The sequence below is a fragment of the Ranitomeya variabilis genome, chromosome 5 (assembly GCF_051348905.1).
Source record: "Ranitomeya variabilis isolate aRanVar5 chromosome 5, aRanVar5.hap1, whole genome shotgun sequence".
Lineage (NCBI taxonomy): Eukaryota > Metazoa > Chordata > Amphibia > Anura > Dendrobatidae > Ranitomeya > Ranitomeya variabilis.
In genome coordinates this window covers 590,520,805-590,545,962 of record NC_135236.1, presented here as the reverse complement: position 1 = coordinate 590,545,962, position 25,158 = coordinate 590,520,805, and the positions used below count along the sequence as shown (strand labels likewise).

General features: G+C 44.3%; 1 protein-coding gene across 1 annotated transcript in view; it reads left to right on the top strand.

Annotated features, from left to right (window-relative positions):
- Positions 1–25,158, top strand: part of DOCK2 (dedicator of cytokinesis 2) — a 1,347,187-nt gene that overhangs the window by 782,464 nt on the left and 539,565 nt on the right. Inside the window, exons 31-32 of the mRNA XM_077266018.1 lie at positions 19,220–19,320; positions 24,158–24,216. Coding sequence (XP_077122133.1) covers positions 19,220–19,320; positions 24,158–24,216 — 160 coding nt within the window. The remainder of the gene's footprint in view (positions 1–19,219; positions 19,321–24,157; positions 24,217–25,158) is intronic.

Below are 25,158 nucleotides of genomic sequence, written 5' to 3'. Positions count from 1 at the left end.
ATCCCCAAGCATGGGCGTTTTCATTACCTTCTGATTCAGCTGCATTTAACTCAGTGGAGAGATTTTTTTTCTGCTCTTGGACTCATATTTGATGATCCTGACAGATTGGCCCTAGCGGAATCTAAAATATGTGCTCTCCGCCAGGGGGAGCGAATGGCGGAGGATTACTGTTCTGAATTTCGCCGTTGGGCGGTGGACACACAATGGAAAGACCCGGCGCTGCGGAGTCAGTTTGTATATGGGGTTTCGAGAAGGGTTAAACAAGCCCTTCTGATGTATGAGACTCCTGCTTCCCTAGAGTCTGCCATGAGTCTTGTTGTCCGCATTGATCGCCGTTTGCGTCAGGGGGCGCTAGAGACGCCGCCTCTGGGGGAGGTCGTAGGTGCACGTGAGGTTGCTGCAGGTGAGCCCACGGAGCCTATGCAAATCGCTGGGTTGTCAAGTCAGCAAGCCCCCTCGCTCAGGAAGCAGGGAGCCTGTTTTTGCTGTGGCAAAAAGGGGCATTATGTAAATGCTTGTCCTCTGTTTTCTAAGAAAGGCGCAATGGCGGAAAACTACTAAGCTCAGAGTGTGTGGAGGAGGCCAATCTGAGCTTATGCATATCCTCCATGGTGGTCTCTCAATGTATGCTCCCTGTCAGAGTTATGGTCGCTGGCAGAGAGCTGCCAATCACTCTTTTTGTGGATAGTGGTTTGGCCACTAATCTCATTGATGAGGAATTTGGATCTTCCTGCACAAATGGTTCTGGGTTTTCCATGGTTATCTATGCACAACCCAGTTATTGACTGGAAAACTCAGGACATAATTCAGTGGAGCGGATTTTGCCAGGAGAATTGCCTGGCCACATGTGTGTCCGCTGTGACTCCAAGCATTCCTGAGTCACTGCTGGATTTTGCGGATGTGTTCTCAGAGAAGGGTTGCTCAGAATTGCCACCACATCGCCCCTATGACTGTACTATTAGGTTTAAACCAGGGGCCAAATTGCCGAAAGCTAGGATGTTCAACATCTCTGGTCCTGAGAGGCAAGCGATAAAAGACTACATTGCTGAGAGTCTGAGCAAAGGGCACATCAGGCCTTCATCCTCGCCAGTGGCAGCGGGGTTCTTCTTCGTTAAGAAGAAAGATGGCGGACTACGCCCGTGTCTGGATTTCAGGGAGTTAAACCAGATTACGGTTCGTGATCCATACCCTATGCCACTGATACCTGATTTGTTCAACCAGGTGGCTGGTGCTAAGTGGTTTTCCAAGCTTGACCTCAGGGGGGCGTACAACCTCATAAGAGTCCGTCAAGGTGATGAGTGGAATACAGCTTTTAATACTCCTGAGGGTCATTTTGAAAATTTGGTGATGCCATTTGGGTTGACAAACGCGCCTGCAGTTTTTCAACATTTCATAAATGATGTATTCTCACATGTTCTGGGGAAATTCGTTATTGTGTACCTAGATGACATTCTCATTTATTCATGCGACCGTGATACTCATTTAGAGCATGTGAGGCAGGTGTTACAGCTACTCAGGGAAAATAAGCTCTATGCTAAACTTGAGAAATGTGTATTTTCGGTTCAGGAGTTGCCTTTCTTTTGTTATATTGTGTCTGCTTCAGGGTTTAAAATGGACACCGCTAATGTGCAAGCGGTGCTGCATTGGGAACGGCCTGATAACCTAAAAGCACTCCAGCGGTTCCTTGGGTTTTCCAACTATTATAGACAGTTTATCAAGGATTTTTCTACCATTGCTAAACCGCTTACTGACATGATGAAAAAGGGTACCAATCTCTCCGCCTGGCCTCAGGCTGCTGTGCGCGCATTTGAATTTCTGAAGAACAGTTTTGCTTCGGCCCCCATTCTGGTGCAACCGGACATATCAAAACCATTTACCGTGGAAGTTGATGCGTCTGAGGTTGGAGTGGGGGCGGTGCTTTTACAAGGCTCATCCTTGGGCGAGTTGCGTCCTTGCGCCTTCTTTTCCAAGAAGCTGTCTGACGAACGTAATTACGATATCGGCAACAGGGAGTTGTTGGCCATCAAGTTGGCTTTTGAGGAATGGCAACACTTTTTGGAGGGGTCGGTTCATCAGGTTACAGTTATCACCGACCATAAAAATCTGCTGTATTTGGAGTGAGCCAAGCGTCTGTCCCCCAGGCAGGCTCGCTGGGCATTGTTTTCCACGCGGTTCAACTTTTTTGTTACGTACCGACCTGGGTCTAAGAACGCTAAGGCGGATGCTTTGTCCAGGTGTTTTCCGGGGGGAGAACCTCGGGAAGATCCGGTACCCATCCTCCAAAAGGGTGTAGTGGTCTCGGCTCTCACGACCGAAGTTGAGGCTGAGATTGCCGAGGCTCAGGAGGAGGTACCACCAGAGCTTCCCATTAATAAATCGTTTGTACCGCTCCATCTTCGCCTAAAGGTGTTGGGTGCGCATCATGATGCTGTCCTGGCTAGCCATCCAGGGGTTAGGGGTACCTTGGAGTTGGTGTCGCGTCGGTTTTGGTGGCCCAAAATCCGACAGGACGTAGTCTCCTACGTATCAGCATGTACCACCTGCGCTAGGGCTAAGACATCCCGCTCTCATCCTGCTGGCACACTACATCCTCTCAGGGTACCCAGTAGGCCATGGACGGAGATTTCCATGGATTTTATCACAGATTTGCCCTCCTCTGCTGGGAACACAGTCATTCTGGTGGTTGTTGATCGGTTCTCAAAGATGTCGCATTTTGTATCTTTGCCTTCGTTGCCTAACGCTAAGACTCTGGCTCAGGTATTTGTGCAGGAGGTGGTCAGACTTCACGGGGTCACGTCTGACATTGTGTGTGATAGGGGTACTCAGTTTGTGGCAAAATTTTGGAAAGCTTTTTGCTCACGGCTGGGGATCAAGTTGTCGCATTCTTCTGAGTTTCATCCTCAGTCAAATGGTCAGACCGAGCATATGAACCAGAATTTGGAGCAGTACTTACGCTGTTTTGTTTCTGACAATCAGGAGGAGTGGTCGACGTTCCTTCCTTTGGCTGAGTTTGCTATAAATAATCACCGTCAGGAATCATCTGGGGAGTCCCCGTTCTTTTGTGTTTACGGGCTCCATCTTCAGTTTTGTACTCTGCGTCAGGGGGGTTCTACTGGCGTCCCGGAGGAGGACTAGTTAGGAGCACAACTGGCATCCGTGTGGAGGAGAGTGAAACAGCGCTTGCTAAGCATAGGTGCAAGGTACAAACGAGTGGCTGACAGTAAACGTGTGACAGATCCAGACCTGAGTGTGGGTGACTGGGTGTGGTTGTCCACAAAAAACATAAAACTCAAGATTCCATCCTTGAAATTGGGTCCAAGGTTTATTCGTCCATTTAGGGTTGCCGCCATCATTAACCCGGTAGCCTACCGTTTGACGCTCCCTACGGTATATAAAATACACGTGTTCCACAGATCTTTATTAAAAAAGGTGGTGGGTTCTGTGGACACGACGCCTATCCCACCTCCAGTCTTGGTGGATGGCAATTTGGAGTTTGAAGTCTCCAAGGTGGTTGACTCTCGAGTAGTGCGCCGCACATTACAGTACCTGGTACATTGGCGTGGTTATGGGCTGGAAGAGAGGTCCTGGGTACCAGCCTCGGACATACATGTGGACCGGCTGGTTAGCATGTTTCACCGCCGCCATCTGGACAAGCCGGGTCCTGTAAGTCGTGAGGGCCCTGGGGTCCCTCGCAGAAGGCGGGATACTGTCATGTCGGATGCTGTTCACACTAGGGTGTCCGACAGACAGCGGTAATTCCACATACGTCCACTACACGCTCAGTGGCGTCTGCTAGATTTTATCCAGCTTGCTCGGGGTTAATTTAGCTGGTAATTTGATTGGAGGATGGGTCATGCCCACGGCCTTTAAATAGTCGTACTGGACTTTGGGCGTCGCCGATTATAGCTTGTGCTTTGTGCCTAGTGATTCCGGTCTGGAGTGGTGGTCTTGTTGTAGGAATATCGTATCTGGTGGTGTATTATCCTTTGTCATATTCCTCCTTCCTATATTTGCATTTGTTTTGCCCTGTACACATTATAGTGTATTCCTGTGTGTCTGCGGCGTGGTGCATTTTTCAGTTTTCCCTGTCTGTGCTTTCTCTGGGGATTGGTGTGTGGTCTCTTCACTGGGTGGCGGGTGGTGGTTTCAGCTTAGGGCTGAAACAGGAGACAGGGTCAGGTCTTCCTGGAGCAGAACAATATTGTATCATACAATTATTAGGTTCTGTAGAAGGATGTAGATCTGGGGATTTATTATGATGGAATATAGGAATATAGGCTGAACTGGATGGACAAATGTCTTTTTTCGGCCTTACTAACTATGTTACTATGTTAGGTCTGGCAGCCCAGACATGCACACCTTTAGTGTAACTTCTGGGAAAGTGACAGACAGTGTTTCCCTAGCCTAATGGAAATTGCAGGGGCCCGGGTAACCAGCCTTAGTCTACCCAGTACTCCCGTGACATTATAATCGGCCCAAAAAGAAAAAAGAAAAAAAAAAGAGTTTTTTTTTTATGTCATGGATCCCATGACTTCCATAACCCGCCAGTTGGAGGCGCTGTCCTTACAGGTCACTGAATTGAAGGGGGCAGTTCAGCAACAGGGTCTTGTGGTGTCTAATGTGCAAGTGGAAACTGCAGATAGAGTTGCAGAGCCAAAAATCCCTTTACCTGAGAGATTTGCTGGGGAACGCAGTAAATTTGTTGTTTTCCGTGAAGCTTGCAAATTATATTTTCGTATGTGCCCACTTTCCTCAGGTAATGAGGCTCAGCGTGTGGGCTTGGTTTTGTCATTACTGAACGGAGATCCCCAAGCATGGGCGTTTTCATTACCTTCTGATTCAGCTGCATTTAACTCAGTGGAGAGATTTTTTTTCTGCTCTTGGACTCATATTTGATGATCCTGACAGATTGGCCCTAGCGGAATCTAAAATATGTGCTCTCCGCCAGGGGGAGCGAATGGCGGAGGATTACTGTTCTGAATTTCGCCGTTGGGCGGTGGACACACAATGGAAAGACCCGGCGCTGCGGAGTCAGTTTGTATATGGGGTTTCGAGAAGGGTTAAACAAGCCCTTCTGATGTATGAGACTCCTGCTTCCCTAGAGTCTGCCATGAGTCTTGTTGTCCGCATTGATCGCCGTTTGCGTCAGGGGGCGCTAGAGACGCCGCCTCTGGGGGAGGTCGTAGGTGCACGTGAGGTTGCTGCAGGTGAGCCCACGGAGCCTATGCAAATCGCTGGGTTGTCAAGTCAGCAAGCCCCCTCGCTCAGGAAGCAGGGAGCCTGTTTTTGCTGTGGCAAAAAGGGGCATTATGTAAATGCTTGTCCTCTGTTTTCTAAGAAAGGCGCAATGGCGGAAAACTACTAAGCTCAGAGTGTGTGGAGGAGGCCAATCTGAGCTTATGCATATCCTCCATGGTGGTCTCTCAATGTATGCTCCCTGTCAGAGTTATGGTCGCTGGCAGAGAGCTGCCAATCACTCTTTTTGTGGATAGTGGTTTGGCCACTAATCTCATTGATGAGGAATTTGGATCTTCCTGCACAAATGGTTCTGGGTTTTCCATGGTTATCTATGCACAACCCAGTTATTGACTGGAAAACTCAGGACATAATTCAGTGGAGCGGATTTTGCCAGGAGAATTGCCTGGCCACATGTGTGTCCGCTGTGACTCCAAGCATTCCTGAGTCACTGCTGGATTTTGCGGATGTGTTCTCAGAGAAGGGTTGCTCAGAATTGCCACCACATCGCCCCTATGACTGTACTATTAGGTTTAAACCAGGGGCCAAATTGCCGAAAGCTAGGATGTTCAACATCTCTGGTCCTGAGAGGCAAGCGATAAAAGACTACATTGCTGAGAGTCTGAGCAAAGGGCACATCAGGCCTTCATCCTCGCCAGTGGCAGCGGGGTTCTTCTTCGTTAAGAAGAAAGATGGCGGACTACGCCCGTGTCTGGATTTCAGGGAGTTAAACCAGATTACGGTTCGTGATCCATACCCTATGCCACTGATACCTGATTTGTTCAACCAGGTGGCTGGTGCTAAGTGGTTTTCCAAGCTTGACCTCAGGGGGGCGTACAACCTCATAAGAGTCCGTCAAGGTGATGAGTGGAATACAGCTTTTAATACTCCTGAGGGTCATTTTGAAAATTTGGTGATGCCATTTGGGTTGACAAACGCGCCTGCAGTTTTTCAACATTTCATAAATGATGTATTCTCACATGTTCTGGGGAAATTCGTTATTGTGTACCTAGATGACATTCTCATTTATTCATGCGACCGTGATACTCATTTAGAGCATGTGAGGCAGGTGTTACAGCTACTCAGGGAAAATAAGCTCTATGCTAAACTTGAGAAATGTGTATTTTCGGTTCAGGAGTTGCCTTTCTTTTGTTATATTGTGTCTGCTTCAGGGTTTAAAATGGACACCGCTAATGTGCAAGCGGTGCTGCATTGGGAACGGCCTGATAACCTAAAAGCACTCCAGCGGTTCCTTGGGTTTTCCAACTATTATAGACAGTTTATCAAGGATTTTTCTACCATTGCTAAACCGCTTACTGACATGATGAAAAAGGGTACCAATCTCTCCGCCTGGCCTCAGGCTGCTGTGCGCGCATTTGAATTTCTGAAGAACAGTTTTGCTTCGGCCCCCATTCTGGTGCAACCGGACATATCAAAACCATTTACCATGGAAGTTGATGCGTCTGAGGTTGGAGTGGGGGCGGTGCTTTTACAAGGCTCATCCTTGGGCGAGTTGCGTCCTTGCGCCTTCTTTTCCAAGAAGCTGTCTGACGAACGTAATTACGATATCGGCAACAGGGAGTTGTTGGCCATCAAGTTGGCTTTTGAGGAATGGCAACACTTTTTGGAGGGGTCGGTTCATCAGGTTACAGTTATCACCGACCATAAAAATCTGCTGTATTTGGAGTGAGCCAAGCGTCTGTCCCCCAGGCAGGCTCGCTGGGCATTGTTTTCCACGCGGTTCAACTTTTTTGTTACGTACCGACCTGGGTCTAAGAACGCTAAGGCGGATGCTTTGTCCAGGTGTTTTCCGGGGGGAGAACCTCGGGAAGATCCGGTACCCATCCTCCAAAAGGGTGTAGTGGTCTCGGCTCTCACGACCGAAGTTGAGGCTGAGATTGCCGAGGCTCAGGAGGAGGTACCACCAGAGCTTCCCATTAATAAATCGTTTGTACCGCTCCATCTTCGCCTAAAGGTGTTGGGTGCGCATCATGATGCTGTCCTGGCTAGCCATCCAGGGGTTAGGGGTACCTTGGAGTTGGTGTCGCGTCGGTTTTGGTGGCCCAAAATCCGACAGGACGTAGTCTCCTACGTATCAGCATGTACCACCTGCGCTAGGGCTAAGACATCCCGCTCTCATCCTGCTGGCACACTACATCCTCTCAGGGTACCCAGTAGGCCATGGACGGAGATTTCCATGGATTTTATCACAGATTTGCCCTCCTCTGCTGGGAACACAGTCATTCTGGTGGTTGTTGATCGGTTCTCAAAGATGTCGCATTTTGTATCTTTGCCTTCGTTGCCTAACGCTAAGACTCTGGCTCAGGTATTTGTGCAGGAGGTGGTCAGACTTCACGGGGTCACGTCTGACATTGTGTGTGATAGGGGTACTCAGTTTGTGGCAAAATTTTGGAAAGCTTTTTGCTCACGGCTGGGGATCAAGTTGTCGCATTCTTCTGAGTTTCATCCTCAGTCAAATGGTCAGACCGAGCATATGAACCAGAATTTGGAGCAGTACTTACGCTGTTTTGTTTCTGACAATCAGGAGGAGTGGTCGACGTTCCTTCCTTTGGCTGAGTTTGCTATAAATAATCACCGTCAGGAATCATCTGGGGAGTCCCCGTTCTTTTGTGTTTACGGGCTCCATCTTCAGTTTTGTACTCTGCGTCAGGGGGGTTCTACTGGCGTCCCGGAGGAGGACTAGTTAGGAGCACAACTGGCATCCGTGTGGAGGAGAGTGAAACAGCGCTTGCTAAGCATAGGTGCAAGGTACAAACGAGTGGCTGACAGTAAACGTGTGACAGATCCAGACCTGAGTGTGGGTGACTGGGTGTGGTTGTCCACAAAAAACATAAAACTCAAGATTCCATCCTTGAAATTGGGTCCAAGGTTTATTCGTCCATTTAGGGTTGCCGCCATCATTAACCCGGTAGCCTACCGTTTGACGCTCCCTACGGTATATAAAATACACGTGTTCCACAGATTTTTATTAAAAAAGGTGGTGGGTTCTGTGGACACGACGCCTATCCCACCTCCAGTTTTGGTGGATGGCAATTTGGAGTTTGAAGTCTCCAAGGTGGTTGACTCTCGAGTAGTGCGCCGCACATTACAGTACCTGGTACATTGGCGTGGTTATGGGCTGGAAGAGAGGTCCTGGGTACCAGCCTCGGACATACACGTGGACCGGCTGGTTAGCATGTTTCACCGCCGCCATCCGGACAAGCCGGGTCCTGTAAGTCGTGAGGGCCCTGGGGTCCCTCGCAGAAGGCGGGGTACTGTCATGTCGGATGCTGTTCACACTAGGGTGTCCGACAGACAGCGGTAATTCCACATACGTCCACTACACGCTCAGTGGCGTCTGCTAGATTTTATCCAGCTTGCTCGGGGTTAATTTAGCTGGTAATTAGTGGTCACGCCCACGGCCTTTAAATAGTCGTACTGGACTTTGGGTGTCGCCGATTATAGCTTGTGCTTTGTGCCTAGTGATTCCGGTCTGGAGTGGTGGTCTTGTTGTAGGAATATCGTATCTGGTGGTGTATTATCCTTTGTCATATTCCTCCTTCCTATATTTGTATTTGTTTTGCCCTGTGCACATTATAGTGTATTCCTGTGTGTCTGCGGCGTGGTGCGTTTTTCAGTTTTCCCTGTCTGTGCTTTCTCTGGGGATTGGTGTGTGGTCTCTTCACTGGGTGACGGGTGGTGGTTTCAGCTTAGGGCTGAAACAGGAGACAGGGTCAGGCCTGGCGGCCCAGACATGCACACCTTTAGTGTTACTTCTGGGAAAGGGACAGACAGGGTTTCCCTAGCCTAAGGGAAATCGCAGGGGGCCGGGTAACCAGCCTTAGTCTACCCAGTACTCCCATGACACTCTTATAACTCTGTTTTTTTGTTTTTGTTTTAGGGTATGTTTCCATGGTCAGAAAACGATGCGGGTTGGATGCTGCATACATCTGCAGCGTCCAACCTGCGGCGGCCAAATGTTACAGCATAGTGGATGAGATTTCAAGAAATCCCATGTCCACAATGCGTGCATCGACGCCATGGCTCTCCTGCGGAGACGGACATGAGGTGTGTCTTTCCAGACTGCAACATGTCTATTTATCTTGCGGAGATGCTCAGTCTCCGCAAGATAAATATCATCTGTCCAATGTATAGGATGCAGTGATTCCGCACACATCAATGAACACATGCGGAATCACCTGCGTTAAAAAGCCGGAAGCACTTTAAAAGCAGCACATGTCCACTGCTTCCAAAGCGCTGCCAATTACTAATCGTGGGGACGTGTCACTTTATTGTTTGTATTGGTGGTCAGAGTTTTGAATTTCCATGTTTGTGAGTGATTTATCATTTGAAACTGTTCTAAAAGTCACAAAGCTTGTTGCTAATTTATTCCAGTCAACCTTGCAGTGATTTTTTCTTTGCACACCAGTAATTTTCTAAGAAATTTTTGTGACATTTTCCAAAATCTGCACTGAAAATTTGCAAAGATTAAAAACAAAGATGAACACAATTTTTTACTTTATTTAAAATTCATCAACAACATACACTGACTGGGTCAGCGTCAACACCTGGGCAAATGGCCAGGCCATGGACAAACGGGGTGGGCCCACTCCTCGTCGACAGGGGAATAGCTACCTCAGATTCACATTCAGCTGAAATATATTGCAATGCACAGACCCATCTAATCGTCAAAACACACTCCCCTCACTTGCACGCTAAAGTCAGCTGCCGGCTTCAGAAGAGGATGCCACGCAGCAGGTGAGCGGAGGGGAGGGGAGGTGAGGTTTTTTTTATTTAAATCAGTGATTGCACAGTGTCAGTGGCCATTCTACTACATGGATGACTAATATTCCTTATACTGTATGGATGGCTAAGGGCTATGCATTATACGACATGGATTACTTTGGGCTGTGCATTCTACTATATGGATAACTATGGGCTTTGCATTATACTACATGGATGACTATGAGCTGTCCATTATTCTACATGGATGACTTAGGGCTGGGCATTATACTACATAGATGACTATGGACTGTGCATTATCTACTATATAATTGTCTAAGGGGTACTTCTGTCTTTCTGTCTGTCCTTCTGTCTGTCTTTCTGTCACGGATATTCATTGGTCGCAGCCTCTGTCTGTCATGGAATCCAAGTCGCTGATTGGTTGTTGCAAAACGCCAATGACCATTGCCACGACCAATCAGCGACGCGCACAGTCTGGAAGAAAATGGCCGCTCCTTACTCCCCGCACTCAGTGCCCGGCGCCCGCATACTCCCCTCCGGTCACCGGTCACACAGGGTTAATGCCAGCGGTAACGGACGGCGTTATGCCATGGGTAATGCACTCCGTTACCGCTGCTATTAACCCTGTGTGTCCCCAATTTTTTACTATTGATGCAGCCTATGCGGCATCAATAGTGAAAAATGTAATGTTAAAAATAAAAATAAAAAAAAAAAAAAAAAAAAAAAAACCTGCTATACGCTCGCGCCGGCCACCATCTTCCATTCCCGGCGATGCATTGTGAAATTACCCAGAAGACTTGGCGGTCCCGCGAGACCGCTAAGTCATCTGGGTAATTTTGCAATGCATCCTGGGAACGGAAGATGGCGGCCAGCGCGAGCGGCTTGGCGAAGCTTCGGTGGATCCCAAGTGTCGGTAACCGCTTCCTGGATCCAGGCGCCAACGGAAGGTGAGTATATAACTATTTTTTATTTTAATTATTTTTTTTAACAGGGATATCATGCCCACATTGCTATATATGTGGGCTGCGCAATATACAACGTGGGCTGCGCAATATACAACATGGGCTGCGCAATATACTACGTGGGCTGTGCAATATACAACGTGGGCTGCGCAATATACAACGGGGGCTGCGCAATATACAATGTGGGCTGCGCAATATACAATGTGGGCTGCGCAATATACAACGTGGGCTGCGCAATATACAACATGGGCTGCGCAATATACAACATGGGCTACGCAATATACAACGTGGGCTATGCAATATACAACGTGGGCTGCGCAATATACAACCTGGGCTGCGCAATATACTACGTGGACTGCACAATATACAACGTGGGCTACGCAATATACAATGTGGGCTCCGCAATATACAACGTGGCCTGCGCAATATACAACGTGGGCTGCACAATATACAACGTGGGCTGCGCAATATACAATGGGGGCTGTGCAATATAGTATGTGGGCTGTGCAGTATACTGCGTGTGCTGCGCAATACACTATGTGGGCTGCACAATGTACTACATGGTCTGCGCTATGTACTACTTGGGCTGCGCAATATACAACGTGGGCTGCGCAATATACTACGTGGGCTGCGCAATGTACTGCGTGGGCTGCGCAATGTACTGCGTGGGCTGCGCAATGTACTGCGTGGGCTGCTCAATGTACTGTGTGGCTGTGCAATATACTACGTGGGCTGTGCTATACACTATGCATACATATTCTAGAATACTCGATGCGTTAGAATCGGGCCACCATCTTGTAGTACATAGATTGCTATGGGCTCTGCATTAATAATAATAATAATAATAATAATAATAATAATAATAATTTTATTTATATAGCGCCAACATATTCCGCAGCGCTTTACAAATTATAGAGGGGACTTGTACAGACAATAGACATTACAGCATAACAGAAATCACAGTTCAAAATAGATACCAAGAGGAATGAGGGCCCTGCTCGCAAGCTTAAAATCTATGAGGAAAAAGGGGAGACACGAGAGGTGGATGGTAACAATTGCTTTAGTTATATGGACCAGCCATAGTGTAAGGCTCAGGTGTTCATGTAAAGCTGCATGAACCAGATAACTGCCTAAGTATGTAGCAGTACAGACACAGAGGGCTATTAACTGCATAAAGTGTATAGGAACATGATGCATTATGCTACATTGATGACTATGGGCTGTGCATTATACTAAATGGATGACTATGGGCTGTGATTCACCCACCAGGGCCGTGGGGTACTCGGTACCGGGTCTGGTCACAATTAAAGGGGTAGTGACGGTGGCAGTGATCTGGTCCATGGCCCTGGGTGCCCAAGTAAAAGGGACGGTCTTTAAAGGGGTTGTGGAAATAATGAAAGTTTGTGATGCCAACTGTGGTTTTCGGTCAATGGGGACAGACGCTGCTTAAAGGGTCCTCTGGGGTGATGTTATGGCAGCTAGATGGTATAACTTCTCATAGGTGAAGTTGGGTCCCCAGGGCTCCCAGTGTGTAGGTCAAGATGGTGGGTGGTGCGGTAAAAAACAGAGGACACATGTTTGCAGTCTCTTTACCTGGTTTACTGACGGCTTAAGGCAACCGCAGTCCAGGGCACCAGATCACAGGTACAGGTAGGGTCCGGCTGGCTTGCAAGCAAGTTCAGCGTCCCCTTTACCAGGTGGAGATGAAAGCCTTCCTACCAGCGCTTTGGTGTAGTCCCTTATTGCCTGTGGCTTTTGTTAAGGTCCTCACAGTTTTCTCTGTCCTCCATAAAGGTGGGACACTAACCCGTATGACAGGTGACTTCAGCCTTTTTACAGGGTCTTTATCACGACCCGGGCTCTATGCACCACTGTGTCTCCTGGGTGTTAGGGCGGACAGGTTACATGTAGTCCAGCTGTCCTGCCGGTTTCTGCTGTGCCTCTTAGAGTCTGACACAACCTCGGTCTTCTGGCTACCGGGAATCTGCGCTCTGCAGGGAGGTAGCCTAGTCACAGCTATCCTCCCCAGTTGTCACTCTCCTGTGCTTCACTCTCCTGCACGCTCTCTACAATCTGTTCTTTCCTTCTGTATTCTCTTTCCCTAGGAGCTGCAGCAACTCTAGCTGCACGGCCCCTTCAGTCCTTCCGACCCTCACTGTCTGACTGCCCACTTCTCTGTCCTCCTGACACACTGACTGACCTACCCTCCAGACCAGAATATACACCTCAGGAAGCTCCCATTAAACTTGGTTTAGAGCTCCCCCTTTTGGCCTGGAGTGTGAACATGTTGCATGTTTGTGTTTACCTGATAGAAGATAGACATCACTCTCCCTGTGAGGAAAGCAATGCCTCTGTAACAACCAGGGCCCTGGGGTGTTATAGCTGCACATTATACTACGTGGATCACTATGGGCTGTGCATTATACATTGAGGTACATTATACAATATGGAGGAATCTGGGCTGTGTGTTATATCATATGAATGATATGGGCTGTGTATTAAACTAATATAGAGGAGTATGGTTAGTGCATTTTATCTGAAGGTGCATTATACAGTATGTAAGAAGAGATGGAGGACTATGGTGAGTGCATTATATTTTTTGGAGAACTATGGGCTGTGCATTATACTATATGTATGGTATTGAAGAGTTTGCAATAGATATCACTCATGTAATGTAAGAAGTGAGTGAAATCTTTGGCATTGTACAACATCTATATTTCTTATCTGTGCATCGTGAATCGTGGTATGTGTTAAAAGGGCCCACTGAGACTCTTTCGCTTGGGGGCCCACGAAAACTTGAAGCTGACCCTGCACATGCACCAATGTTAAAGGGACTCTGTCACCTGAATTTGGAGGGAACAATTTTGAGCCTATCGGGGCGGGGTTTTCGGGTGTTTGATTCACCCTTTCCTTCCCCGCTGGCTGCATGCTGGCTGCAATATTGGATTGAAGTTCATTCTCTGTCCTCCATAGTACACGCCTGCGTAAGGCAAGATTGCCTTGTGCAGGCATGTACTACGGAGGACAGAGAATGAACTTCAATCCAATATTGCAGCCAGCATGCAGCCAGCGGGTAAGGAAAGGGTGAATCAAACACCCGAAAACCCAGCCCCTATGGCTGAAAATTGTTCCCTCCAAATTCAGGTGACAGAGTCTGCAGCGCCCCAGAGTCCTGGTCATTGCAGTACTGATGCTCCGCCGCTAAGGGGGGCTATGGTACGTCCGATGGCACTGAAGGAGTTCACCTGACCAGGTATCACAGACACCAATACACTTCACAGTCTGGCCTCCAGGGGGAGCTAAGGGTGCTATGTATTAGGCCACTCCTCACAATCTGGTAAAACTGGGGGTTGGATAGGAAGTTAGAGAGAAAGCTGACTGGGTTGGAACCAGGCAACATCCTGTGGCAGAGGGTGTCGCAGGGGAAGATTCAGGGGGGTCCCTGTCAGGGGTGGGATCCTGACAGAGGCCTAGCGAACAGAAAAAACGTTACAGGACCGCACCTGCACTCCGTTGCGGCGGTACCCCAAGAAAGGACAAGAAGCGAGGTTTATTGTGCTGAGTGAGAAACGAGATCAACTTAACAAGGAGAAACATCAGTAGGAGTCGTGCTGTAAGACGAGGCAACATCCTACTGAGGCGCGCAGCCGGTGGCCGGAACACCGAGGAAGTATTGAGCTCCAGGCCTTACTTCACACCTACGGCAGGACAGTCAGTTATAGGCGGGCTGTCTCACTCAAATCACCTAAGAAGACATAGGGGGCAACATTTGGAGAGGGGCGACTCTAGGGTCCCGGAAGACCTCCGAGCCTACCCGTCATATGGGTGCGTCATAGCCATATCATCTGGGGGACGAAGCAGAACATCATCGAGTTGTGAGGGAACTTCAGAAACAGACACTACAGTTGTGGGGACTATCCCGTAAGCACAGCAGGGGAGGACCGCAACACACAAGCGCTAGAAGGTAGGCACAGATTTCCACCTGCAAAGGGAACCCTGGAGGTGCCATTGGACCGGCCGGACTTACGCAGCCTGGTTAACCGTATTCTGGACTGAGGATCCTGAAGCCTTCAGTAAAGAGGTAAAGTGACTGCAACCTGGTGTCCTCGTTATTTACTGCGTCCTGCACCGCACCACCACAACATCATCACCATCCACACCTTTCATTGGACGCCCCTCAGCAGGGTCACGGACCGGGACTAGCCACCGTGACAACCCCAGAGCAGAGACCCAGAGGCCCTGTACGGGTACCCCTCGGCCCTGCGGCAGTGGGGGCGCTCCAAGTCCCTTTAAGAATTCGGAGCAAAACTCAGCAAAGAATGCCCCTCCCAAATTTTCATTTCTGTCTAGTCTAGACTTTTGTGGCTAAGACGGACTGGTGGAGCACTGTGAATACACCACAAGGCAGCAAAACTGTCCTTATATTATGCAGTTAATGCATAAGAAGTCATAGTTTGATTACAGAAAGGCTTTCACTTTTTCTCATCTAAAGTATATTGAATCAGAAAATTTTTATTAAAACTTTCTTTAATCAAATTTAAAATTACAGAAGCATTTCTAAAATCCAGCATTAAGAGAATTTGATTGGTGCCACATTACAAAATATACTATATTATCTGAAAATTTTTAAAAAGTATGACAAACTCCATTGAAAAGGTAAAGAATTTTATGCCAGAAATCTCCAAATAAATGTACAGTTAATACAGCTGCAATCTCTGACCACAGCATTTCCATTGTGCCAGTGGGGGAGAGGATTGTCATGTCACACGCTAATTGGTGCCCCCATAATGCGATTGCAGGGAAATTATGAGTTGACATTGGGGTTTGCTGAAAATCCCCATGATAGTTATGATTTTTGCATATACAACAGTAGTGTGATATTGCTGTACGTAACACAAGCGATCAGATAATTGCCGGTTCAAATTTCATAAGGTTACTAACAGATACAGTAAAAAAAAAAGTTTTTAATAGTATATAAAAAAAAATAAAAGTTCAAATCACCCCACTTTTGCTCTTTTAAAAAATAAATAAATAAATAAATAAAAATATGGATGTGGAATCATTAAGTCTGTAAAAGTCCAATCTATCAAAATATAAATTAATTAACCTAATCAGAAAAACTGCGTAATGATAGTAATTCTAGCATTTAGTTTTTTTTGTTTTTCAACCTCCGCTAAACTGTAATAAAATGAAATGAGGCGATCAAAGCATTGTATCTACCCTAAAAATAGCATAAATAAAAACATAATATCAGGGCACAAAAATAAGCCTTCACACAGCCCGATCAACCAAAAAATTGAAAACATTATGAATGTGGGAAAATAATGACACAAGAAAAAAAATTGTGGGGGGGGGCAAATTTAACCCCTTTCTGACATCTGATGTACTGTCCTGTCGAGGTGGTATGGGCCCGTTTGACCACCGATGGGATAGTATGTCGTCATCAATCAGCAGCGCTCACGGGTGGAGCGCGGCTGGGTGTCAGCTGACTATCACAGCTGACATCTGGCACTATGTGCCAGGAGTGGTCACGGACCGCTCCTGACACATTAACCCCCAGAACACTGCGATCAAACATGATCGCATCGTTCCGGTGGCATAGGGAAGCATTGTGCAGGGAGGGGGGGCTCCCTGCGTGCTTCCCTGAGACCCTCGGAACAATGCAATCTAATCGCGTTGTTCAGAGGGTCTCCCACCTCCTCCTCCCTGCAGGCCCCGGATCCAAAATGGCCGTGGGGCTCCTTCTGGGTCCTGCAGGGAGGTGGCTTGCAAGCGCCTGCTCAGAGCAGGCACTAGCAAGCCTCCTGCACTGCCTGTCAGTGCAAAGCACTAACATAACATGTTTAAAAAAAAAGCCTAAATTAAGAAAACAAATATTGTTCCAATAAATACGTTTCTTTATCTAAATAATAAAAAAACAAAAGTACACATATTTAGTATTGCCGCAACCCGACCTATAAAATAGTCCCACTAGTTAACCCTTTCAGTGAACACCGTAAAAAAGAAAAGAGACAAAAAACAACGCTTTATCATACTTCCGAACAAAAAGTGGAATAACACTCGATCAAAAAGATGGATATAAAAACCATGGTGCCGCTGAAAACGTCATCTTGTCCCGCAAAAATCGAGCTGCCACACAGCGTCATCAGTGAAAAAATAAAAAAATTTAGTCCTCAGAATAAAGCGATGCAAAAATAATTTTTTATATAAAATAGTTTTTATCGTATAAAAGCACCCAAACATAAAAAAAGATACAAATGAGGTATCGCTGTAATCGTACTGACCCGAAGAATAAAACTGCTTTATCAATTTTATCAAATGTGTAATGGTATAAACGCCCCCCAAAAAAATTAAATTTAAGAATAGCTGGTTTTTGGTCATTCCGCCTCACAAAAATCGGAATAAAAGCTATCAAAAAATGTCACGTGCCCGAAAATGGTACCAATAAAAACATCAACTTGTCCCGCAAAAAACAAGACCTCACATGACTCTGTGGACCAAAATATGGAAAATTATAGCTCTTAAAAACTAAAAGAAGTTTTTATTACAAAAAATAGTTTTTGCGTCTCCACATTTTAACAGCTGCCAATCATAAAAATCAGCTAAAAAAAACACTATAAATAGTAAATCAAACCCATCTTCATCACCCCCTTAGTTAGGGAAAAATAATAATAAAAAAAGTATGTATTTCCATTTTCCCATTAGAGTTAGGGTTGGGGCTACAATTAGGGTTAGGTTTGGGGCTAAAGTTAGGGTTGCAGCCAAAGTTAGGGTTAGGGGTGTGTCAGGGTAAGGGGTGTGGTTAGGGTTATGGTTGGGATTAGGGTTAAGGGTGTGTTGGAGATAGGGGTGTGGTTAGGGTTGGGATTAGGGTTAGGGGTGTGTTGGGGTTAGGGTTATGGTTGGGATTAGGGTTAGAGGAGGGTGTTTGGGATAGGGGTGTGGTTAAGGTTAGGGTTATGGTTAGGGTTGGGATTAGGGTTAGGGGTGTGTTTGAATTAGAGTTCCAGTTAGAATTGGCGTGTTTCCACTGATTAAGCACATCAGGGGCTCTCCAAACGCGACATGGCCTCCTATCTCAATTCCAGTCAATTATGCATTGAAAAGTCAAACGGCGCTCCTTCCCTTCCGAGCTCTGCCATGCCCCAAAACAGTGGTTTACCGCCACATATCGGGTATAAGCGTACTCAGGAGAAATTGGACCCCAAAAGTTGTTGTACAATTTGTCCTGTTACCCTTGCTAAAATAAAACAAATTGGAGCTGAAGTAAATTTTTTGTGAAAAAAAGGTAAATGTTCATTGTTTTTTAAACATTCAAAAAATTCCTGTGAAACACCTGAAAGGTTAATAAACTTCTTAAATGTCGTTTTGAGCACCTTGAGGGGTGCAGTTTTTAGTATGGTGTCACACTTGGGTATTTTCTATCATATAGACCCCTCAAAGTGACTTCAAATGTGATGTGGTCCCTAAAAAAAATGGTGTTGTAAAAATGAGAAATTGCTGGACAAATTTTAACCCTTATAACTCCCTAACAAAATGTTGGTTCCAAAATTGTGCTGATGTGAAGTAGACATAAGGGAAATTTTACTTATTAAGTATTTTGTGTGACATATCTCTGTGATTTAAGGGCATAAAAACTCAAATTTGGAAAATTGCAAAATTTTCAAAATTTTTGCCAAATTTCCATTTTTTTCACAAATAAATGCAGGTAATATCAAAGAAATTTTACCAGTGTCATGAAGTAAAATATGTTATGAGAAAACATTGTTAGAACCATCAGGATCAGTTGAAGCATACCAAAGTTATAACCTCATAAAGGGACAGTGGTCCGAATTGTAAAAATTGGCCCGGTCATTACCGTGCAAACCACCCTTGGGGTAAAGGGATTAAACATTATATTCCACTACTTAAATGGAAAAATAAACTAAAATGTTTTATTGTCTTTGTTATTGTACTGATCTGGAGAATCATATTGCCAAGCCAATTCACATAGTGAACATGGTAAAATTTAAAAAAAAAAAAAAAGCAAAATAGCACTTTTTGTTCAATTTTGCCACGCTTCAAATTTTGTTCGTATTTTCAAGTGCATCAAATGATGAATAGTGTTATTCAAAAATACAATTTTTCCCTCACAAAACAAGCCCTCAAATGGGTATGTGAGCGGAAAAATAAAAAAGTTACAGCTCTTGAAGGAAAGGAAATTGGCCTCGGCGGGGAGGAGTTAAGAAGAAATATTTATTTCTTGACTGACATTCTGTTTTATCTATTATAATTTTCAGCTGTGGAACAATTATTTTCACCTGGCAGTAGCTTTTATTACTCAGGACTCTCTACAGCTAGAGAATTTCTCTCATGACAAGCGCAATGGGATTTTGTACAAGTAAGTAATGATTTTCTCACTTAAAGAGTACCTAAACCTAAACAAATTTAAATATTTATTGTTCTCTTTAAAGTAATGACTGTACGGATCAGCCGTCTATATGGGCATTTAGGTAATATAAGGTTGAATAAAATTACACCTTGGTTTCTGTAATCCGGTGTTTTTTCCAGAGACATCCATATTCTTTCCTAATATGTAAATAAGTTATGAAGCTCTCTGGGCTGTACATAGATCTCCCTGAGAGTGGGACAGCATGGTGGTTCAATCAGAAAACAAAATGACCTCACCGTTGTGGGCATACACCATCGCATAGGTTTCAGAGATCCAGCAAGCTCCTCGGCCACTGCAAATTAAACTGTGAAGATTTTATAAGAGATGCTGGGTTTTTTGTTATATTGGATTTATTACATTTTTATTAAAATCGGGTCACAAACAGGACAGTGTTCTGGGGCTGATGCATTTCGACTTGATCAGTCTTAATCATAACAAGTCCCTTGTATGTAGCTTTCTCCCTTAAGACATTTACACCCTCCCCCCGCAGTGACATCACTAGAATTAATTTTATGTAGAGATGGGCAGACCCATGGATGTTCAAGTTCAGCGAACACTTCAAAAAAGTTTTGGTACCAGAACAGTACCCAAACCCCATTCACTTGAATGGAAGGCCCGACCATCCAGTGTTTGCCATGCTGTCATGTGCATGATAGTGCAGCAAACACTGCATATGATCAGTGGTAAAATCATTACCGCCTGTCAGATAGCTGCGTTTCCCATGCTGTCAAATGACAGTGTGAGCCTGCAGCTGTGATCGGAAGTATAAAGTTTACCTCCAGTCACTGGTGTTGACTACTACTCCCATCAGTCTATGCCTGCTGCCGCTAATAACAGTGAGTTGTCGGCTGCTGATGGGAGCATTCATCAACCTGCCCCTGAACTCTAAATAAATAAAAACAAAATGCTTGGTTTCTCCTGTATTTGTAATAATCAGCCAGGCAAAACTGACACCAACAGATAAATATCAGCCCGCAGTTGCCCAGAAAAGGCACATCTATTAGATGAGCTAATTCTGGTGCTTTACCCAGCTCTTCCCACTTGCCTTGTAGCGGTGGCAAGTGGGGTAATTTTTGTGAGGTTGATGTCACATTTGTATTGTCCGGTGACATCAAGCCCACAGCTTAGTAATGGAGATGCTGACGGGGGCATTACCATGATTCGTTACCAGCCTGAGAATACCAGCCCCCATCTGTCTGCTTTCAGAAGGCTGGTTGTCAAAAATGTGGATGACCCTACACCGTTTTTTAAATTATTTATTTACATAATTTAAAAAACAGCGTGGGGACCCCTCTATTGTTGGTAACTAGCCTTGCCAACACTGACAGCTGAGGGTTACAGTTTTTTCCTGGCTGGTTATCAAAAATAAAGGGGGAAACCTGCATTTTTTTAAATTATTTATTTAGAGCGCAGGCGCCAGCTGATGAATACTCACATCAAATAAAAGAATAAAAAAATACACATAATTGATATTGCCATGTTCAGAATTGCACAATCTATCAATATATTGAAGAATTTCTTATCGGTAAATGGTGTAATGAGAAAAAAAATCAAAACTCCAGAATTACGTTTTTTGGTCACTGCAGTATTGCATTAAAGTGCAATAACGGCAATAAAAGATCATATCTACAACAAAATGGTATCAATAATTCATCAGCTTGGCATGCAAAAAAAGGCTCTCCCCAAACCCCAGATTATGAAAAATTGAGACACTAAAAATGAAAAATAAAAAGGTTATTTTCCAAGAAAGTTTGAATTTTTTTTTCACAACTTAAATAAAAAATAACCTATACATGTTTGGTATCTACAAACTCATAATAACCTGGAGAATCATAATGACAGGTCAGTTTTGACATTTAGTAAACATTGTAAAAAAGCCAAGCAAAAAGCTTTTGTGAAATTGCACTTTTTTTTGCAATTTCACGGCACCTTGAATTTTATTCCCATTTTTCAGTAAACTATATCGCAAAACCAAATGAAAACATGGCCAAGCTATTGATGACACTTCCACAATTAACTATGCACCTACAAATACCCAGAATCACATGCCAAGTATTCTATAGGAAAGTACAAAAATCTTTATTGAACAATTAGTTACATAAAATTAAAACACCAATGGGAAACACAAGTTGCAAAATAGATCTGTAAATACAGGGACATGTAAACCTAAAGTATATTGGATATCACCTTAAAAATAAGTAATGTCTTCTATATGAAAGAAGTGCAGAGGTGATGAAAAAATATGAGCAAAAAAAGGGTACACTGACAAGGAATATGTCCAAAATATATGTACTTCCCTAGTATAAGTTTAACCCTTTTCAGAGCTGTGCTCTGCTTTCACTTTACGGCCGGGAGTCAGTCAGTGCGGGAAGCAGACGGCAAGGGACCTGACGGACACCGGAATGTAAGTATGTAGTGTTTGGGTTTTTTTACATTTACGACGGTAACCAGGGTAAACATCGGGTTACTAAGCGCGGCCCTGCGCTTAGTAACCCGATGTTTACCCTGGTTACAATTGAACGCATCGTTGGATCGGTGTCACACACACCGATCCAATGATGACAGTGGGAGATCCAGCGACGAAAGAAAGTTCCAAACGATCTGCTACGACGTATGATTCTCAGCAGGGTCCCTGATCGCTGCTGCGTGTCAGACACAGCGATATCGTATGGATATCGCTGGAACGTCACGGATCATACCGTCGTAGCGACAAAAGTGCCACTGTGAGATGGTACCCTAAGAGCTCCCTATTTTCCCTCACTATTTACTTAAACAGACGACATTTCTAGCAGCACAATGCACTTCAGTACTATGCATATCTCTGATGGTATGGGATTAATCCCTGATACTAGTTGTTGCCACTAACTTCATTTGGAATCCTTGAGCATTGTAAATTGTATTCCCAGTGTAATCTGCATCTTTGAGGTACAATGATCAGTGTGCATTACCTTTAGTGAGGATCAGACTGCTCCATATATTTATTACATGAGCAATACCTATTGTTTTATTCTTGGTGATGAATTGGTCTAATTATATTTGTATAACAAAAGAAAAAAGGAATATAGTCAGCTTACCGGTCTTAGACGAAATCCCCAGACCTGCCAACGCCCAGCACGGTTCGGGGTGAGCGCCCACAGCAAATGAAGACAAAAAGAGAAATGATCCAGCTGGAGGTGGAGGCAGTTCAGACTTTGTGAGACTTTATTAGACAACTAAAGCAATAAATCGTTCTTCAAAAAGAAAAATCTTTACATAGCAAACACCTGGCACACCAGTGAGGAGGATCAACGCGTTTCAACTATGAAGTCTTACTCATGATCATGAAAAGATTTTTCTTTTTGAAGAACTATTTATTGCTTTAGTTGTCTAATTTAGTCTCACAAAGTCTGAACTGCCTCCACCTCCAGCTGGATCATTTCTCTTTTTGTCTTAATTATATTTGTACTACTACTATTGAAATATTGCACCTTTCTTTAATAGGGGTTTAACATACATTGACTCTCATAAGCACCAACCGTGCAGATAAGTTTTTGGAAAAAAAAACAAAAACGTCTCTTTTTCGAAGGAAAAAGGGTTAAAGTTATACTAGGGAAGTACATATATTTTGGACATATTCCTTGTCAGTGTACCTCTTTTTTTGCTCATATTTTTTCATCACCTCTGTACTTTTTTCATATTTTTTAAGGTGATCTCCAACATACTTTAGGTATACATATTTGCAGATCTGTTTTGCAATTCGTGTTTCCCATTGGTGTTTTATTTTTATGTAACTAATTGTTCAATAAAAATTTTTGTTCTTTCTTATAAAATACTTGGCATGTGCTTCTGGATATTTGTAGGTACATATATCGCGAAACCAATGGTGTCATTCAAAAGTACAACTCATCCTGCAAATACAAGCTCTCACATGGCGATATTGATGGAAAAATCAAAAAGTTATGGCTCTGGGAAGAAGGGGAACAAGAAATGGAAACTCAAAATAAAAAAAACCAAGGTTGCACAGAGGTTAAATTATGTAAAAAAAAAAATTTGCAGTCACATTCAAGAACCCATAAAAGGTTTAAAAGTTATCTTTTTAGTGAAGAAAAACAGGACATTAATGTACATGTGTGCACTGGGAGAATTTTTTTTAATTGCATGCCATTCTAACCACTGGCAAGTATGGGGGAATTCTATTTTCATTATTAATCAATTAGATTATTTGTGGATTTCCCTTATTGTAATTAATAGGTAGATTTTGAAGGTCAAATTTATATTTATTAAAATTTAAGGACTCTTTCAGACATTAAGGCTTTTTGTGTATACAAAAATGGATCCGAATTTCTTCAGTGTTTTTGATCAAACTGTCATCAGAGTTTGTCAGCATGTCAAGTTTTACTATCAGAATTTGGTTAGAATTTCATCAGATGCGAAAAAAACTTATGGGGGTTTCTTAAGCTTCTCCTATCAAATAGTACATAAAAAATGGACAGCTTGCAGATGGAATCCAAGGGCTTTCCAGTTTTTTCAGGGATCCATAGATTTGCATTGGCAAGTTTGCCCAACACTCTGATCAATATCAGGCAAGTTTCCATGATTTTGTGCAGACCAGTTAATCTGAGAAAAATTTCAAACAAGTGAGCAACCCCACAGACTATCATAGTTAACGAGTGCTATCTGTGAAAAATACAGATAGCACTTACTCAAGAAAAAATGATGTCTGAATGAAGGCATATCGGTTGGAAACTAATAATCGTATTTAAAGTATGCTCTTTAATAGGTAGTGATATGTGTGCTTTCCCTCCAGGTATGAAGACATGAGATGCTTGATAGGCTTTGCAATACGTGATATGTGGTACAAGCTTGGTATGTATAGCTTTGAAAAATAATATATGTAGTAAAATAGGATCTCTAAACAGGATGTTGTTGTAGAGCAGAGATATTCAGAAACCAACTATGTAATAATTTATAGCGAAACCTATTTGACTAAGCCACGCACTTTATTGGGTATTGGTCATGGTCTGAATGCTTGCACATCTAACGATCACAGTATCATCCCCATTAGGATAAAGTGACAGTGTGCAGTTCCCATTTATTCACTATGGAACTGCCGAAAATCTGTATTTGGCTTTCTACGACAGCTCCATAGTGAATGAATAAAATGGTAGTTGAGCGTGTACACTGCCACTTTATTCAAAGTGCCTATTTTGGTGATCCATTGCTGTCCTAGCAGTGTTATGGGCTCAGTTCAAAATTAAGGTTAGTTTGCTTGACTGCTGCCTTCCTTAGATGTGGTACATGTTTATCAGGCTTTCTCTTCGGAATAGTACTCTAATTCTCCATTACCCATGTGTACTCTGCAACCCCACCAGTGGGCGGTTCAGATTGGATATCTGAGAGTGCGTCCAGTTCCTTCACTTTGTGTTCCACCAGGTCCCCTCTTAATCATGGCCGTAGTTCGAACAAATAAGAAAATAGAAAGGAGAACAATTCCATTATCCTTAGCTGAAGTTTTCAGCCGTGGTTGCCTTCTTTGAACACAATTTGTTTTCAAGGAAAACACTTTAGTCCCCCCGGAAACTAAGGCAAGAGCATTGTGGAATCGTCCCAAAGCAAAGGGGCTTGGACTGGCAGTAGCAAGTCTCGCGGTTGACTGCCAGCTGTATCCAGAATCAAACTACGAGCTTTTTATCTGCGACTACTTATACACTACTAGAGGTGAAATTTTGGAGCTTTGCAGGAATTGTTATTACATGCTATGTGGGTGAAATTTATTATCATCTTCTGTGGGGTAAATGTCGAAACATG